Source organism: Triturus cristatus, chromosome 7, assembly GCF_964204655.1.
Source record: "Triturus cristatus chromosome 7, aTriCri1.1, whole genome shotgun sequence".
NCBI lineage: Eukaryota > Metazoa > Chordata > Amphibia > Caudata > Salamandridae > Triturus > Triturus cristatus.
The window spans coordinates 1268545647-1268566216 of NC_140590.1; the positions used below are offsets into that span (position 1 = coordinate 1268545647).

At 46.4% G+C, this 20570-nt stretch overlaps 1 protein-coding gene across 1 annotated transcript in view; it reads left to right on the plus strand.

Annotated features, from left to right (window-relative positions):
• Positions 1-3938: 3938 nt before the first annotated feature.
• HIRIP3 (HIRA interacting protein 3) overlaps positions 3939-20570 on the plus strand; it is a 200035-nt gene continuing 183403 nt past the window's right edge. The window contains exon 1 of the mRNA XM_085618783.1: positions 3939-4054. Within this exon, the coding sequence (XP_085474909.1) occupies positions 3987-4054 (68 nt within the window). The 5' untranslated portion in view covers positions 3939-3986. The remainder of the gene's footprint in view (positions 4055-20570) is intronic.

Below are 20570 nucleotides of genomic sequence, written 5' to 3' on the forward strand. Positions count from 1 at the left end.
GATGCACCTCTTGTTCTCCTCTCAGATCGCATTCCTCTCGCCCTGCTTCTCTGCCTCTGAGGGAAGAAAGCTCCCTGTCCCCCTCTTTAACCGTAGAAGCTTGAGCCATAATTTGAAACATAGGGCCTTCCTCCTCTTCCGAAATTTCCTCTGGAAAAGGCTTGACCTCGGCCGGGGAAACGGCCCAACATCCTCCCGGCCACTCCAAAAACTCTCCTAATGTCCTTTTGAGCTTTTTCCAGTGAACTAAATGTACTCACATAGTGAGACATATCTTTCACAAATTCATCCCCAAAGAGCAAGCCTTCACTTCCCTCTCCCGGCTCATTGTTTGCTAAGTCCGCCAACTTAGGATCAATTTTGAATAATAATGATTTCCTTCTTTCAATGCAAATTGCTGTATTTGCATTTCCCAACAAACAAATTGCCCTTTGTACCCATTGACGCATTTCTGCGACATCCATTCCAATATTATTTGTATGTGCTTCCTCGCACATATCGAAAATCTTTGTCAATGGTCCCAACACATCCAAAAGTCTGTCTTGACACCCTTTGAGCCCTTTCTCTAGACCTTTTCTTGGGTCTTTCCCATACTTATTAATAAACGCCATCATTTTCTGATCTAACTCAGGCGTGTATGCAACTTTGCTTTCTAGACTAGGTCTAGGAATTCACTTCTTAGTCTTGTTCGGACCTCCTTAGGAATCTCTCTCCTAATCCAGTACTTAACGTATCTTGCCACATGCTCCAGCGGAGACCACTGTGGAGAAAGTGGGTGCTGTATCAGTAAGGGGTCAAACATATCCTCTCCTTGAGGATCCACAATTTCTTTCTCTCCCATTTTTATCTCTCGATCTTTAATCTTACTCCTCTTAATAGGAACTTCTTCCACATCAGTATCCTCGATACTTGAGCTGCAAGTCAGCTCCACATCTCCACTCGAAGATGTCGAATCACAAGATACACCTGTATGTTTCATTTTTTGCCCCTTTTAGCGCCCTCCTTGGCCTTTATAGCCACATCCTTTTGAACCTTACGTTCTTTTCCCTTTTTCAATGACACACTAATTTTTCTTTTACGTGTCTTCTTATTTCCATCCTTTGAACCACTAGCAACCACCTCATGTTCTTCTGTGGTCCAATAACTCTCATCCTCACCTGATCTCTGCCTTCTCTGCATTCCTTTTTCCATACTATTTTCAATCTTTTTCCCCAAACATTTTCTCCATGTAGCTTTTCATTCTTTCCTCAAAGCTACCCTCAACTCCTTCCATCTTCTCTTCTTTTTTTTTTAAAATTATTCATATATATATATTTTTTAGTTATACTCCTACCTCTATTTAATTAATACTTATTTCTATATATATATATATATATATATATATATATATAAATTTTAAATCTTCTCTCCAGACTCCACCACAAACAAATCACTCTTAAACTCCCTTCTTCCTCTTATTCTATATCACTAAAGCCAAACCTTTTCCTAATTACAATCCTGTCACAGCCAAAAAAAAACGACCTCCTCCTGAACTCTGACCGAAATCTGTCAGAAACAACCTCTCGTTTCGACAGACTTCGTTAACTAATCCCAAAATATGTCTTCCAATACTTCCCCTTCATCACAATTGAATCTTCCCAAACACCTAAAATGGCCGCCGCACGCTACGTGCGTACAGCGGCCTCAATAGGCCAAAATAAATCTTCTCCAAACTCGCGCGCTTCCTTTAAACAAACACACGTTCCGACCTCGAGGAACGGCTCCGCCTGGCGCTTTATCGGCTTTACACACACGTTCCGACCTCGAGGAACGGCTCCGCCTCGCGCTTTAATCGGCTTTACTTCGCTTCGCGTTTACTCACGCGCGTGCCACAATGCCTCAACCGTCAATTTCAAAGGTAACCTTTAAATGCCATATTTCATGTTTCAAAATTACACACACTTGCCCAAATTTCTATAAACCTCACCTATCTTAATTAAATCATTTTTACATTCTTCTGTAAAAACCCATTGTCATAACCATTAAAAAACCGTACATATATTACGGTTAAATATTTATTTAATTACTTATTCATATACATACCCTTCTTTAAATACTATATTTAACACAAATTTATAAATATTACATACATTTCATCAAATAATTATAACCCTTTTAAAATATTTACGTTTAAATAAAGATCAACTTATCTGTTCACTGAGCAGCAACAAAAGAGGAAGATGGCTGCCAGTTCTATGTATTGATGCATGTTCAGTATTCTAAGAATTTTGATGTGTCCTAATTCTATGGTGTATTTGTTGCTGCTGTCTGAGGAGCAATAAAAGGGTAATGCATAATATTGACCTCCGGGCCTTGATGTAAAATGTGAAGCATTACAAGTAAAAAGCATTGGCATCGATGCGTATTTGTGTGGAGGCAAAGCACTGTAGAATAATATTGGTGTATGTTAAAAGGTCATGTGGCAGGAGCACATTTCAGACAGACCCAATCACCCATGTAGACTGATACCAGAAAAGAACACCATAAATGATCAGTTAGCGAAGACGAAGACGTGTGTGCCCAAAAGTTCAAGCTTAAGCAGCTGGATAATTAAAGAAATCACAGCTGTGTGCGAGGCAGGCATATTCTTTGTAGAACCACACATCTGCCAAATTAAAACATGTCTCAACACGTGGGCCCTCTGTAGTGATGCTCACATAATTGTCTGGCGAAAGCTGCGATCTCAATTCAAGCGAGGACATAAAAAAAAAAAAAAAGTTCCTTGAATGGGAGCAATGGAAGGGATATGTCATTTTATCAACAGAATGCTAAAGAAGCCAGGGATGGGACAAACAGAGGAAAGAAAGCGATAGAAAAAAAAAAAGAAGCATGCAAATGAGAGGGACAAAAAAATGCAACCAATAGTAAGCAGTGGCGGCTGATACACCACTGGCATGTTCCATAGATCTTCCAGTCTGTAGCGCTGCCTGGACATAAAAGTAGGGTGACCAGATTTGGAGACTCAAAAACCGGGACAGGTCAGGCGTAAAAGCAGGACTAAAACTTTTAGTCTTACTTCTATATCTGGCCTGTCTCGTTTTTTGCGTTGCCTTGTAAATGTGTGTGATATACGGATACACACACACAGCTTTTAAAAGTGTGTGTGTGTATATACATACACACATTTACGTGGCTACATACCCTTAGTAATGGCAGGACCTCCACCCTGCGTCCCCCCCCCCCCCCCCCCCACTACTCTGCATCTCTGCTGGATGTAGACAGTAGCCTTCTCCAGTGCTGCCTGGCAGAAAACAATATATTATTTTACACTTCAGAGGCTCCTGTGAAAGGGGAAGATACCTTTCAATTCTGCTTCGCAGGATGACCTGACCGTTGTCCCAAAAACTGGGACATGTAGATAAATTTAAAAAAGCGTCGGGACACCGGGACCGTCCTCTGAAAACCAGGACCGTTCGGCGAAATCCGGGACGTCTGGTCACCCTACATAAACGGCAACGGAGCTGCTTTTTTCAAGTCTGAGAATTCAAGATGGCGGGGCGGAGCGGAGTCGAAAGCGCTATTTCTGCCTCGCCAGAACGTTTTCTCCTGGTTTTCAATCTGTTACCACAACTCCGAAAACTAGGAAGTGAGCTTGAAGTGTTTGTCACGTGACCTATATGGGTGCTAAGGGTCTTTCCTTCAACAAGGGTAGTTCATACTAAAACGAAAGGAGAGCCAGTTTTGTATCGTCTGGTGTTCACGGAAGTCTGGGTGTGGCATCTAAAGAAAGAGGGGTGAATTCGCTCGATAACGGAGTGCGTCTCCGACACCAACAAAAACGGACCCCGCCATACAGTTTCTTGAGGTAGCCTGTGGTTACCCCCGTTACCTAGCTTAGTTCCAGAGCTCCATGGCCCTTATTGCGCATGCGTCGCAGCGAGCCATTAGTGACACAACGTGCGCATGCGCAGTTCCATGTTTTTAACGTTGTGGAGGTGTGTTCAAACATGGAGAGCGGAGCGCGGGAGATGAAAATATTTGTTCAGGGGCTCATGCAGGGGAGTCCTGATCTCAGGTACAGTGTGCGATCTGTTACGTATGGCAAATAGAACAGGGGCGCAACTAGACCCAAACTTCGAGGCGGGGCTAAGACTCCCAGCCAGGGCTAGCACTGGTCACTCACGGCGCATCAGTCTTTTTTGGCGCCCCTTTCCTCCTTCTCCATGAATTTCCTCATTACCGCTCACCCACAATGCACATCATCTCTCTATAGCCCCTTTCTGACAAACATTTAATATTTTTATAGCGCTACTCGTAGTCTACTTACACTCAGTTCTGTGATCTGCATGGTAGGTGTTCTTTGTAGATGGCACATTAATCCTCAGCACTGTGTGGATGACAGGAGTGTCCATGTGAGTGAGCGGTGCAACAGGGTGAGAGGAGTGACTGAAGGGTGGGTGAGGTGACCATATGAATTTGGGTGCAGAGTGGGACGAATGAATGTGTAGTGTGTGGGTGTGCTGGGCAGGAAGCATCAGAACTCAGTTTAGTATTAGAATTATAGGCTTTATTTCCATTTAACATTCTCTAAGGCCGGGAGAGCGCCGGCGAATGTCCGACTCATTCGCGGGTTCGGCGCTTACTTGCGGCCTACAAAATGGCCGCCGCGCGTCTACGTCTTCACGCTAGTGAAGACTAGAGCGCAACTCTACATATCTCCCTTTTTTACCAATAACAAAATCAACAAGAATACATTTACTTGCGTGCATGCTCCCTTCCGTCTCCCATCTCAAAGTCTCTGAACTTCGATGGTCTCACCACAGTCCTTCCGGTCCGAGTGCATCTCACAGGTGTGCAAGTGGCATGATCGGTACCCTCTTGGGAGATTCTGGCATCTCCCCCTTCGGTACTTGGGGGAACTCCTTTGTTGGGAGATGCGCTGTAGTTTCCCAAGAGTTCTGAGGTACCCAGTTCACTACCATCATGTGCATTTGCATCTCCTCCCCTTTCTCCTGGGTTGCCTGTAGTAGCGTCCACCGGGTTGGTTTCAGTCCCTTGTGTCCGGGAAGGTATCACTTGTCCTCTTTCCCTTCCATTCCATTGCATGATCTTATTGCACTTGGACATTCGGTCCTGTGACCAAACCTTCCCGTCACTGAGTAGGGCTGACCGGTTATAATCTTCTTCCACCTGCAATGGCGCACTGAATTTACTGTCCCCTTTTTCCCGTAACTGGGCTAGTTTGACTCAAACCCATTCTCCTCGCTCTAGCTCCGTCTCTTTGACATTTTTAGGTCTCGGCTCGAAGGCTGCGCTTGCGCAGTCTCGATCCAAGATTTAATGACTTGGAGAAGAGGGGCTTGAACCCGCCCCTCTTCTCCCCTGTTCTCCATTGGCTGGCCTCGTGAATGCTGGCCAGCCATTGGAGAAGAGGTCCGTCATTCCGATTAGGCCCCGTCCTTTTTGGATCGGGGGGGGCGTGTTTTTTTCAAGAAGTCTAATTATCTCCTCCAGCCAATGGCAAGAGGAGATAAAAGCAAAACACGCCCCCGAATCCGAAAACGCCACTGCGTTTCTCCGAGGCATTTCTGCTCTGCCTCGGAGAAAGGCAGTGGTGTGCTTCTTTTTTACTTTTCTGTGAGGTCGGCCTGTTAATAAATCAATCGGAATGAAGCGCTCCTCTTGCTATCATCCCACCGGGTTCATTAAAGCAAGAGAAATAATATATATTTTTCAGGAAAGCTCCGGTTGAAATTGTAATTCCGTCCGCCAAGGGGTTCCTGTGCGCCGGCTTGCATGCTCCTGGCCCCGAAGGACGCGTCTGCCTTACTCGGATGATTTCTGCATTGTCCGCCTTACGCCAGTGGCCGAGAGTTACCCGCTGTAAGGAATCCCGCGAGAGTTCATAATTGGGCACTACGTAATGCACTGTTTCTTTTAAGATGTAAAGTTATGTAAGTGCGCGAAGTTGTCGAGCAGATGCTTTTATGTGCCGGGGCTTAGCTACATTTATTTTTTAAATCTGTGGTATTTTTTTAGCATGATGCTGGTCAGGTCTGGGAGTGCAGTAAACGTTTGAGAGAGCCCCAGTTAGTTGAGGCTCTCCCAAACCACAATTGATGCATTGTGGTTCATGCTTGGACTTTAAAAACATAATTGCCTCGGCCTAAAGTTTTTCATAGTAGCTTACCACTGGCACTATTGAAGGCTGATTTTGCTGGCTACCGGGAATGCCTCGCCTCTTTTTTCTACCACCCCTACGTTTCTTGTTGCTACCTCACTCCTGTTCGTTCTTTTTCATCCCACCTTTCTCTCTGTCACGGTTTCTCGTTTTTTCTCTTCCTCCTCCTTTCAGAATCTTTCTATAAATAGTTTTATGGTTCCCACAGATGAGTGTCAATGTTCACCATCTACAACCACTGGCGCAAATTAAGCACTCAGGCCTGTACAGAAACGAGCAGAAAAGCACAGCTTTCCAAGCAACACTAGGAGTTTATTTTCTTGTCAAACAGAATTGTAGTACCCTGATGAACATAATGTCACTGATGACAGTGATGTTTAGAAGGAAGGCCATGGAGTACAAAAGTAGTGTCTCAAGCTTGGCCACCTTGGTTTAAGAGCTACAAGTTAATAAGAAAACACGATGCAACAGTTAATTATGCATTGGTCAATTCAGAGCTTGGCTCGGTCGAGTGCTTACAATAGTTTGCCTTTACCTGGCTCTAGATGTTGAGCAACAGAGCTGCCTGCCTACTTTATCTCGTCCGTCCTTACATTTTTAGTTTGTCATGAAGTTACACATAAACCTTGACTTTTCTCTTCTCAGGCTGGGGTAGGTTGGTTGAGTCACAGACATGTGCGTTAGCTTATTTTGACTTGTAGCTTGATAGACATGTAAAGTTGAGTCATGATGTGCAGTTTGATATCAGAATTCATGGGAGCCAGGCTTAAGTAATAGAAGGTGCAAGTAAAAGGTTTTGTTGAATAGTGGAGAAGTGTAAGAAACTCGAAATGTTCTAATAAATATTTTAGGTATACAAAAAAGCTGGACTTTGAATGTTAAGTAAGGTGACATTGGGTAGTACCGTCACAGTGAGCGCAGGAAGGGGGAATGGTAGAGTGGTAATGTGTGAATACATGAAGAGATCATTTTGAGGACATCATCGGAGTCCATTTAAGCTGTCCCCTGAGGTGCAGACGTCCGTTTCTTCCCTTCCGTGCTTCCACACAGATCCATGGAGCGGTACCTCTTGTCATTTTGGCCTACCACCATGAAAGTGTGCTTTTTCTATCTTCAAGCTCATCCCATTTTCATGTGGTGTCTAGGTGGTCACCAAGTCTCCGAATGGTGCAGCCCATATCTTCAGTTTCAGTCGTCGATGTTGCAGGAGCTCCACATGACGCTGTTGGTGACACAGTGGTCGACGGCCCCTCGTTGGCCACGGTCCTCTTCTTCCTCTGAGGGCTGCTCGAAGACCAGCTCCCAAAGTTCTTCGTCATTGCAGTTGCCTGGTAAGTCACACGGTAGTCGGTCGGCACCGCGGACTTCCCCAGCTTTACGGCATGTACGCAGTGTCCCTGACTCGCCTCCTATTCCTCCGGAGTGAAAATCTGGGTCGCGCCTTCCGGTATTTTCCGGCACCGGCATGACTCTGGCTCAGATGAGAGAATACTATTTCTCCCTCCTTGCCATTTTTGGCTCTCAACCTCCCTTTGGTGTGCTTTTTGACCCAAGGGAGGTTGGTGAGGCCTTGATTGACTCCAAACCAGTGGGTCCTCCCTCAATGTCAGCAGGGCCCTCCGAATCCGTGATCCACTCCTTATCGGCTCCGGGGCACAGGCCTTTGGGGTTCCTACCTGTGATGCCTGTGTTGTATCCGCTGGCGCCGACTTTGGCATCGCCGTCATCGATCGCCCCATCTTTGTCTCCCTTCCCTGACACTGATGTGTTGCCTTCTCGGCACCGATCGACATCGGGAACGGCGTCGGTGGATCAATCCTCTGCGGGCTACCTTCCTCCACTTTCAGAGGAGCCCTCTCATATTTTATCCTTGACACACTTTTTTGGTATTTTGGTGATGTATGTGATCACATGAATGAGCCTCTTCCAGAGTTTTATTGGGTTTCTGCCCTTAATGGTGCTAGTGTCCTTGATTTTTTCCCATCCATGGGCCTTTTTTTTGCCTCTTTGCCTCGCTTCAGAAGCTACCTCAGCTTTTCTGAAAAGTTTACGTAGTTCTGGGGCTACAGCTTCCTTCTGTGGAAGTGGCCATTGATCCTCTACTTAAGAGCCGCTCTACCATGTGCCTACATCGCTCTGTCTTTCCTGCCAGCCAACTTCGCAAAGTTTTATGATTCAGGCTGCTACAGCCTCCCCCAACTTTGGCACTGTGCTTGACGTCCCTCCAGACAGGGAGTCTCAAGGTCTGGATGCTTTGGACCGATATGTCCTTTCTTCTATGAGCTCTGCCTTATAGTCCCTTAACACAGCTTGTTTTAGTTGCTCAGCTTGTAGGCCATTGTCACCTTGGCCCTGTGTCCTTCGTAAGAACAGTATTCTCCCACTTTCATTCCTTGTGTGTGCATAGGCATATGTGGCCTGACGCCAGAGTTGCAGAAATGGGGAATCAGGTTTGAGTCCCAGCGTCTGCTCAACACCCTGTGATTCTGGGCAGATCACTTCATCGCCCAGGCCCTTAGATAAAAAAATCGGATCTTGTGTACTGTAACTGGTGCTAATGAATAGAACTCAAATAGCCTTTGTCTTTGGCTGAATTCACACTATATAAAACTGTCAAATGGAAAAACAACTATAAAAAATAACCATTTGTTCATGCTTTATGATTCTGCAAAGGGAACATGACATTTATAAAAACATGTCCGTATTTTTTAACGCCGCTTTTCTGATGCAAATTTTTTAATTTTAATTTAATTCCCCTTGGTGCTTCCCTGTCTGGTTTTCTTATGTTGTGGAGGCTGCGCTCTGACACTTAAGTCATTCTGTACCTCTGCTCCTTGAACGTGGGCCACACCCCTTGAATGTCGGCCACGCCCCTTGAATGTCGGCCACGCCCCTTGAATGTCGGCCACGCCCCTTGAATGTCGGCCACTTTTTAGGTCTCGGCTAGCGAAGGCTGCGCTTGCGCAGTCTCGGTCACGAGATTTAATCATTTCAGTACGGGGCTTGAACCCGCCCCTCTTCTCCATTGGCTGGCTTCCTAAACGGAGGCTAGCCATTGGAGGAGAGGGGCGTCTGTCCGTTTAAGCCCCGTCTTTTTCGGATTCGGGGGCGTGTTTTTTCGATTCTTTCTCTCCTCTGGAATGTAAACATTCCAGTCAATGGCAAGAGGAGAGAAAAGAAAAACACGCCCCCCGAATCCGAAAACGCCGCTGTGTTTCTCCGAGGCATTTCTGCTTCACCTCGGAGAAAGGCAGTGGTGTTAATGGCGTCCTCTCCCCCTGCTCTCCGCTCCCGTGTTCAGCTGCTGCTCTGGTCTCCTCCCCCCTGTCCTCTCAGGCTGGCCCCTACCAAGTGTAAGCAAAAAAGAACATATTCAACAAGGTGCATAAAATACTACTGAAAATGCGATACAAAATAGAATTTCATTACCTTATTCCTGTGCGCTCACTTTTTATGTTGTTTTCAGCAGCCTCATAAACTGAACCGTTCGTTACGATTCCTTAAACAGCTTTTCAATAAACCGGGAAAAAAATCTGGCATTGGTATCTAGTTAATGTAACAATGAGGCACGCCCTTACCTCAAGCCAGCGAGGCGTGTTTTCACAGAAGTATTTCCAGTACACGAGAATTGCTCGATGTAAAGTTGGAGACAGTCCAGCATGCAGGGCTCGTCAGAAGCTCTCCAGCTCCCAGTCGGGTCACGTGTCCCACCCGATGTTACGAAACTCAAAAAAGTTTGGACTCGTGTTTTTTGGCAGATGCCATTTATTTGACTAAAGAAAAAATATATATTTTTAACCATCACATGTTCGCAAATTTGAAGCACTTCTGAAGGAATTTCAGAGATGGAAACGCTCTGGGAAAACACGAGTCTCTGGGGTAATGCCAGCTCATAAGAAATGTGCATAACAGGCATTTCTAGGTTTATTAAGGTCTGTATTCAACGCCAGGAGCTGCTTTCACTTGCGAGATCACAGCGAACTGCTCCGTTTTTCGAGGCTGCAGGACACAACATAAACACCGAGCCTGAAGGAGTATGGTATTGTCATACTGAATTAGCATATTTTGGAGTGATGTTGCATACGTTTCTATATGGCCCAGCAAATACAGCGGAAATGTTAGCTATGACTGGGAACTCGTTATTTTGGACTTGGAAGTAATTTGATTTTCTCTTTCAGTTAGCCGAGGTTATACCCAGTTTATTCATCTAATCATCCATCATCAATAGAAATCCATTTATTAGATTGGGCATTTTTGACTCATTTTGTAATAGTTTAACGAGCTGCACGGTACTAGAGCGTTACCATAAAAAAAATAAACATATTGTGTCTGATAAAACTATCACCCTAAGAAAAACAAGATGCATGTATAGATTTGAAAAGTATTGTCTGGATTACCTATATTGCAGAGTTTTATTTTATATAACGCAAACTTGACCCGAATCCAATCAGGTATCAGATTGCTGAAATACAGTATACTGTATGTCATGATGACTCTGGTGTTTAATGTTCTACCTACAGAGAGATCGGAGTTTTGTCTAGTGGAAGTTTTGACTCCGGCAAAGGTAGCACATAGGGTTAATGTGCCTGCAGCAAAGAACATGTACCATGCAGATCACAAAGTGCACATAATGTAAATAAGTCAGTGGGCTACTGCGTGTGTGTGTGTGTTGGTGGCTCTGTGGGTGGCTCTATGTGAGTGGCTCAATGGGTGGCTCTGTGTATGTGGGTGGCTTTGTGTGTGGCTCTGTGTGTGGGTGCAAATGCAATAGGTCTCGCATTCGAGAGTGATTAATCTATTGACATTGTAAATAACAATGCTGTTTCTTTAAATGTTTTAAAAACAAAAACATAAACAAAAATAATGTCATGAGCAATGCCAATAGCTCTAACTTTAACAATGCAGAGACCATTGCATTGTAAATGCTTGTTCCTTTTGTTGTAGTGTTCCGTATATATCCTCTGTGCTTTCTCTAGATTGTGGTATACTACGGCCGGGGACCACTTGCTCGTGATGGTGCGCTCCTTCCAGGCTACATTATCTTTTGTGAAGGGGTCTCTACCCCTTAGGATCTGGAAGGAGCTGTACCCCGTGCTGGTAGGTGTGATCCTATACGCCCATAACATGCTCTTCAGTTCCTTTTCCCAGTCTTTACCACTCACAATCGCCGACTGTACGGACCCCATAATGACTCGGTTAAATCTTTCGGCTAGACCATTCCCTGCTGGGTGGTATATAGACGTGTGTTTAATCCTAATGCCATTCCTTCCCATGTAGGTGTTCCATTTTTCTGATACAAATTGAGGCCCATTGTCACTTAGGAGAGAGCGTGGAATACCTTCTCTCAGGAAGACAGCCGTTAGGAACTTTTAATAGTTTGTCCGTATCCATGTCTTCTTGTACGTCCACCTCCGGCCACTTGGAGTACCTATCAACAAGTACCAACACATATTTTTGGATTCCCTGGTTGTCCAATATCGGGCCTAGGATGTCTATGGATAGGTCCTCCCATGGGATCTCTGGGTTGTCAAATTTCCCTAGGGGTGGTCGCATCAGGCTCAGAGACTTGTCCGCTTTTTGGCATTGGCCACACTCCCGCACATGCCTCTCTATCTGGTTGTCCATCGCCGGCCACCAGTACGTCTGCTTCAATCTCATTTCAGACTTTACAATGCCCAGGTAGCCCTCGTGGATGAGAGTTAGAAGGTGGGGGATCAACTTGTTGGGAGGCACTACTTTCTCTCCTCTCCTCAGGAAAATCCCTTGATCGCAAACAGACAACTCTTCTCTCACTTCGAAGAATTGCCTGAGCGTTGCCTCCATGTGCCTCTTGTCCGACCATCCTCTTATAATGCATTGCTTGACTGCTTCCATGTCTGTGTCTGTCTCGTACGCTTCCCTCCACTCTTGCTCACTTATCACTCATTCGTGATCTTCCATGAATGCCACTTTAATGTCCTCGTCTTCAGACGCCTTGGGCGCTTCCTCCATGGCTGACGCTCGACTAAGGTAGTCGGCTACTTTGTTCCTTTGTCCTGGGATGTGCTCCACATCGTATCTGTAGTCCAACAATTTCAACGTCATCTTCGCGATGCGCGGCGTCGCTGTGGCATGTCCTGATGATGTGAGGACTTTGATCAGGGGCTTGTGGTCGGTTCTCAGCTTGAATCTCGTGCCCCATAAGAACTGACGGAACTTATCCATGGCAACAAAGAAAGATGTGCAGTTCCTACAAAGTGCATGGTCTGGGGGAGAAGGGTTATCCAAAACCAGACTCTCACCAATGGAATGTGAGTGCACAAGGGATGGGGGTCCCTTAAGGATGGAACTAAAACCCTCACACACCCAGCAAGCTAGGTGTCATGCTTCATCATCTGGGTTTGCTCCTCGTCGGGTCGGGTCCTTTCTTTGTTGTCATAGCTTAGGGCCTATGTGCAGGACCTCAATAAAAATAGCCCACCCCTTTCTCTCCTCCCTTTTGTTGACATATTTAGCGCGGGAGACCCCCGCAGGAGAAACATTTCAGGGTTACCTATAGTACCAAGTGGCACTGCTAGGTCCATTTCCCTCCAATAACTATGGAAGGGGAACTAGGTATCAGCTACGGCAAAGACGCTGTGTCTGATATTCTAAGAACACCGTCGCTCTTAGTAGCTGACGGTAGCATAGCATCTGGTTCCCAGTCGGACGACTGGACAAACTTAACAGCTTTAAAGAAGGAATGGCTAAAAATAACCATACATGGGGCAATGATGACTGAGTACCTAAGGGCCAACATCGCCCCTAATGGGCTCATTGTGAATCTTGTACCCAGACTGTTCCTTGATGATCCTTTATTCAAGAAGGAGTGGTCCCTGGTGTCATGGAAATGCACCAGGGATCTGTTGGTACTCATCATAGGGACAGCCAAGAGATTGGCTGATTCCATCCTCGTACGCATTCAGGGTATTGAGAGTACCATGAAACCTGCTATTCAACCGACAATCTTTAAAACCAAGCTAGCAGAGATTAACCAGGAGATCTCTGAAAGCAGGGAGTTTTTGCTTAAACAAAAAATAGCGAAACTGCAGAAAGATATCTCCAGATTCGACAAAGAAAGAGTCTTCCCTTATTTAAAGGCAGACTACACCTCAACCAGGACAGGATATTCAAGTGATGAGGACTCCAATCAGAGTAGGAGGGGGTCGTCCAGTGACTCCAGCACAGGGAGTTGGAATAATAGGAATCAGAAAAAAACTAACACACAGCTGTACCACAACCAGGGTGGTCCCATGTTCCCTGTCCCCCCGCAGCCTCCTTTTTGGCAATACCCCATGTTTCCTCAATACCCGCCACAATTCTACCCTGGTAACAACCCCAACCCTTTTTTAGGCAGAGGCTGGGGCAGAGGAAGAGGGCGAAAGCGAGGACAACAGCAAACCACACCACATGTCCAATGGCAAGACCAACCACAGCCACAAATGGAAACCCGGAGCAAAAGGAGGGGACAGAGGGATTAGTCATCAACCTCTCCAACAGACCTTTGAGTGACATAGAGGAAGATGTCATAAGGAAGGGACTGGGCTTTGTACCCACCCCTAAAGTGGACAAATTTGAGAAGATATGTGAGGTTCAGAATTCTTTCCGGAAAATACGCCTTAAAGCATACTTCCAGGACGAACCCATAGCCGAGTCCACTGACACTGGCTTACATAAGGCTTCTACTTTTACTCCCACTAACAGCATGATTCCTACAGAGGTACTCACCTTTGAGAAGGCGGTACTTAAAGATCTGAACAGCGTTCAGAACAAAAGTCCAACATACTACAACCTTACTCGTAGAGAAAGGGAAGCGACTAGAGCATTGGCAGCTGACACTACCATTATCATCAAACAGGCTGACAAGGGTGGGGCTACAGTAATCCAGTCCACTGAGGACTATGAAACAGAATGCCTACGACAACTTGATGACAAAAAATACTATACACCCATCAACTTTGATCCCACCACGAGATTGCAATCAGCAATAGCGAGCAAGGTGATGGAGGCGGAAACTAATGGGTGGATTACGAAAAAAGAAGCGGATTTTCTCACAACTTCCAACCCTATCATACCTTACTTCTATACACTGCCCAAGGAACACAAGGGTACCACCCCACCCCTGGGAGACCAATTGTTTCAGGCATCGGCTCCCTACTTGAACCTTTGTCGAAGTTCTGTGATCACTTCCTACAGCCTTTGGTAAAAGAGACCCCTTCATATGTCAGGGACACAACTGATATTCTAAACATAATTGAGGGGATACAGGACACCGAGAACATTGATCTACTAGTGACCCTAGATGTAGAGGCCCTCTACACCAACATCCCGCAACAGGCTACCCTGGCTGTGGTAGAGGCGGCCCTGCACAAAGGGGAATGGACATCCCCTACCCCTATAACATTCATTATGGACATGGCCACATTAGCCCTCACTGAGAACTACTTTGCATTCAAAGAAAATCTCTACCATTAATCCCAGGGCACTTCCATGGGTAGTACCTTCGCCCCAAGTGTGGCCTGCCTGTACATGGCGGCTTTTGAGGATGCAGTGATAATGAATGCGGAGAACCCCTACGGCTCAAACCTCACTCTCTGGAAACGTTACTTCGACGACGTCCTCATCTTATGGAGAGGTGATTTATCCACTTGCAACGAGTTTTGTAACTGGATTAACACCAAAAACCAGTTTCTAAAATTCATACGTCACATTTCTGACTCCGAGATCCCCTTCTTGGATTTGACCATCAGACTTGCATCCACAGGGTTGAGTACGAGTTTGTATAGAAAACCAACTGACAAAAACAGCCTCCTCCTCTACAGCAGTCATTACCCTAAGGCCCTACGTGACAACTTACCGTTCGGCCAGTTCCTATGCCTTAGGAGGAATTGCAGTTCCACTAACGACTACAAAACCGAGGCCAATACCCTATCAGAAAATCTTACACAAAGAGGCTATCCCCCTCGAGTGATACGAAACTCTATGAAGAGGGCCAGAAATAACAATCGGGAGGCCCTACTCGAGGTGAGAACAAGAGAAAATACAGAGACCATCACCTGTGTTACCTCCTTCACACCAGATTCCAATAACCTTAAAAAAGTTATAAAAAAACATTGGGGGATACTGTCCACGGGTACACTCACGATTCCCCCACCAAGTTTTGCCTTTAAGAGGACCAGTAACCTCAAGGACACCTTGGTTCACACCAGACCCAAGAAAAACATGAATCCCGTACAAAACACCTTATGGAACCTTCCCCCTGTACAGGGCCACTACACCTGTGGGGGTTGCACGTGTTGCGGACACACCATTGTGGCTAAATCCATCCGCCTGTCTGCCCATTTCGAATGGGCCCTAAAACGACACACGAACTGCAATTCAACTAACTGCATATACCTATTGATATGCCCATGCGACCTCTATTACATAGGGATGACGACACGAACAGTAAAAACACGCATTACTGAACATAAAAGTAACGTAAGGTGTGGCAGATCAAACACGAAACTTTACAGCCATTGCCTTGAGCGTAAACACACCCCTAGTGATTTACGCTGGATTGTCCTGGAAAGCCACCCAGGCATGTCCCAACATTCCCTTTTCAGGCTGGAACAACGGTGGGTACACCGCCCTTCATCAAACTCACATGGTCTCAATGATGAAATACCCTGGGCGGCGGTATCACACTGACAGGGCATTTGACCTTTTCTAACTATCAGCCAGAAATACATGGGTAGTCTATATAGACCTTTGTTGGACCAGAATGCACATGCACTATGCATACTTGGTTACCATCACAACACACATAGTGCTAGCCCACCTTATTGTTATTTACCACTCCAGAAGTAAACATTCTAGACACAACTCTTTATACTCAGCGATTTATGTACGCATGTATTTTTGAAATAGTGAGCTACACCATTTTTTAAGATATCCCTTTTGGTGACATACCACTAAAAGACCCCTCTTTCTTGTGAGCCTTTTAAAACACCGCACCACTCCATGATCCAACTGAGCTACGATACCCACACTAGAACCTTTTTGTACATTTGACTAACACCGCACCACTCCATCATGGCGCCGAGGATAAGCTTCTATATTAAGGCATACACGCTCTGGCTACTAGCAGTTACTACAGGTGTGGCTTCAGAACCACGTGACCGACTTTTAGCCAATTAACAGTCTGATATAACCCAGCGCCGCCGGAACAACGATTACCTTCCGGTTTCGGCGACGTGGGCAGGTTAACGGACCTCCAGGGGGACTACAAACTGTAAGTAAACATCTTGCTACCCCGACTTTGGAACCAAGGAATGAGCGAAACAGACGACTAAGGGTAATACCTCTTTCCCTCTTCCGCCTCCTCCCACCCGATTTTATCACACTGCTCCATACTTGGGTGTCAAGGTTATAACGAAATAACTTAAAAGTTAAATGAGCCCGGTTTAAGATGCAACGGGTCTGCGGCCCTATACGATTATATAGACATATATGGCCCTGGATATATACACTTGCTGGCTCACACTCCGGGTGTATCTTAGGAATCACTCGGGATTAGACCAGTGACTGTGCTTGATGTTTAACCGGGATACACTCCTCTGCCATCACCTGTTTTTACATTTTCTGTCCCGCATGAAACTACTTTGTTTCCCTCTACATACTGATACTTGCCGACATACATTCCGGCTATATTTTAAGAGGCATACGGGATTAGAACAATGACTATGCTTGATGGTATCCTGTACGCTCACACTTGCCATCACCTATTTTACATTACTGTCCCACAGGAAACGAATGTGTTTCTCCCCTTGACGACGCGCCATGTACCAGATGATGAGGTTTTTATATTAGGATTAGGTGAGTCCATACTTAACCATGGCACCCTATCACAACTGTCTAACCACAGCTGTTTTTAACCAGATGTTGCTATGCTTCCTTAAAATTAATTTTAATCCTTTTTGCAATAATCACAAGTATTGATACATTGATACATGGACATTAAGACTGCCTGCTTGTTGTCTAGAATGTGTGAAACTGCAATACCGGTTGAATATGAACTGGTGCAATTTTTGTACAGATCTCAACGAATGGGGTTTTTCACTATGTCCCTTTCTCATTTTTTTCTATTTTTCTAGGTGACCTCCTTGATATCAGAATACAGACAAATTAGGGGAACCAGTAGTGGGTGGGTAGTCACTTTACACCCACCCTAGCACACCACACTGTAGATAGTTCTTGCACATATCACTATTGTATCACCGGTCCTGACGAAGTGCCAAGGGATCCTCCTGACCCATTGGGCGCGAAACATGTTGACCAGAAGAGTAGAGCGCAGCTAGCCACTCCTCCCTTTGTGAGCACTTTAGCTTTAACGCCACTCAACCTTTTTAATAAGGTGGTTTACTGAGTCAATAAAGTGGTATTTCAGACTAACCAACCTTTTTTACTCACTCACACACATCTACACGCACGGGCCCTCACACGCACGCACCAAACGGCAGGGAACAAAAGATCTCCGGTAAAGAGCCCCTTTATGGGTGCCCGACGGGTATTGCACCGCCGACCCGACGAGGAGCAAACCCAGATGATGAAGCATGACACCTAGCTTGCTGGGTGTGTGAGGGTTTTAGTTCCACCCTTAAGGGACCCCCATCCCTTGTGCACTCACATTCCATTGGTGAGAGTCTGGTTTTGGATAACCCTTCTCCCCCAGACCTTCCACTTTGTAGGAACTGCACATCTTTCTTTGTTGTCATAGCTTAGGGCCTATGTGCAGGACCTCAATAAAAATAGCCCACCCCTTTCTCTCCTCCCTTTTGTTGACACGGAACTTATCCATGGCCCAGACTACTGCCAGCATTTCTTTTTCTATAACGCTGTACTTTTGCTCAGTGGGAGACAGCGATCTGGATGCGAAGCTGAGGGTGGACAGTTCTCCCCCTTCCGATTCCTGAATAAGGACTGCTCCCAGGTCCCGCTCACTGGCATCTGTCGTCAATACTGATCCGGCTCGTGGGTCGTATCCACTCAGCGGGACGGCTGTGCTGATGTCCGTTTTTATCTTCTGGAACTCCTCTTGTGTTTCCTTAGTCCACTCGAATCTGGTCTTGTCCCGTAGAAATTGTCGCAAGTGGTGTGTCTTTGTGGCGAAGTGCTGTACGAATTTGCTATAAAACTCGGCCATGCCTAGGAACAACCTAACTTCCTCCTTGGACTTTGGCGGTGGAGCATCGCATATCGCCTTGACGTTGGACTGTTTGGGGGTGATGCCTTGGTCACTGATCACATGCCCCAAATACGTGACTGACGTCATCCCAATTTGGTCTTTGATGAACTCATCATGCACCGTGCCAAATTTACATGTGATGGGTAATTTCCTCAATGCCGCTACGTATTCGTCTATGGACTCCCCTTCTGCCTGCTTCCTTTGTTGGAAGTTATATCTATCTATGGACGTGCATACCGCTGGTCTGTAGTGCTTGTTTAAGTCGTCTATCACTTGCTGGAACACGTCGTCATCTGCCGCCTGCCTCGGCGTGGGGACTATATTCTGAAATACTCTGATTCCTTCCGGTCCCAGATTGTGCAGAAAAATCCTTTTCTTCCTTTTGCTGGGGAATGCTTCTCCTGCCTCGTCTTCCAGGGCTTCTACATAATTCATGAAGTATTCTCTCCAGTCCTCCCATTTCATCGACGGTTCTCCAGGTTTGGGTAGGAAGGGGATCGGTGTCCTGAATGAGGATGGTTGGGCGCACATTGCCGCTCTTCCCCTCGGTGACTCGTCTTCTCCCCTTGGACTGCCAGGCGCACTCTGTCTTTGCCGGCGTGGGGGGCTCTGGTGTGCCGCCGCTCCGCCGCCTCTACTTTGCTCTGCCTGCTCCGCCAGGGCCTCCCTCTTCCGTATAGTGCCTAGAGGGCCGCTTTACTCGTGTGCCCCGTGCCCGTGTCCTGGACAGCCTGTCGCTCGTATCAGTGGCCTGAAAGGATCACGGCCCTCCCCGCACAGCCTGCCAGGTGGTGTGCTGTCTTGGTTGGTCGTGGCTTGGTGTCGCTCCCCCCTGTGCCTCGTGGCTATGGCTCTTGCTGGTGGCTATGGGGTTCGCCCTGTGCGATCACGAGGTGTATGCACCTTATAAGTGGTGCTCGAGGCCCAAGCGTCCCCTCTGCCGCGCTCTCCCTCCTGAATACCTGTGTGGGTCTATAGTGCTGCTTCCCTGGTTCCTTGCCACGTGCTCTAGTGCTCAGGCTCTCTTCAGTCTTCTTCTTTGCAGATCCCAGCCCTCGTCGCCATGTGTAGTGTGTGGGTGTGCTGGGCAGGAAGCATCAGAACTCACAGTTTGGTATTAAGAATTATAGGCTTTATTTCCATTTAACATTCTCTAAGGCCGGGAGAGCGCCGGTGAACGTCCGACTCGTTCGCGGGTTCGGCGCTTACTCGCGGCCTACAAAATGGCTGCCGCGCGTCGACGTCAATACGCTAGTGAAGTCTAGAGCGCAACGCTACAGAATGTATTGTTAGTGATGGGCTTGTTTGAGTGAGATTGCAGATTGAGCAGTGAGGGGGACATGTGAGTAAAGTGTTACAAGAGTGCAGAGTGAGCAGTATGCTCATGTGACCGCAGGGTAAATGGAGGGAGAACGGTGTGAGTTAATGGCGAGTGGTATAAGTGCAGTGTGGTCACTGTGTGTGCAAGGTGACTGCTGTGAGTGCAGGGTGAATAGTGTGAGTGCATGGTGATCAGGGTGAGTGTGAAAGTGAAGGGTGAGAATGAGGAGTGAGTTGTCTGAATGCAGGGTGCATTCTCAGGCACATGAAGTAACTCAGGATGTTATTGAAGGCTGGCGTAGGATTTCAGATATAAGTTAACTATTGTTATTATGGCATTATTCAGGGCCGGACTGGCTATAGCGGGCACCTGGTGTTTTCTCGGTGGGCTGTAAGTGTGGAGGCCAGTTTGTGACCGGTGGGGACTGCTGCAATATCGGCCCCCTGTACCAAAAACTGCTGCAGTGTTTACCATGCGCATCCTCACCCCCGCGGCCGGTCCCACTCAATTGCCAAGGCCGGTTTGCGTTCCCAGTCCAACCCTGTTCAGGGATCGAGGGTTGAGGAAATAAATATTGTGCTCATCCTGCAACAAGCTTCCAGTCTTGTGATTAGGGTTGCCAGCTCATTATATTGATGTCCCAGGCTGTACACTTATCTGTGCATACCTGAGCATTTTTAATTGTGTTCTAGGGCTGCCTGAATGATCCATGACTGATGATTAAAGGGAACAAAGACAGAAAAGTCAAATTACAAATGAACACATACTATTTTGTTTATAACCCTATCATTGTGAAGACAAGGCCTTGCAGGCTCTTTAAACAACAAATGGCTGGTATTTTTTCT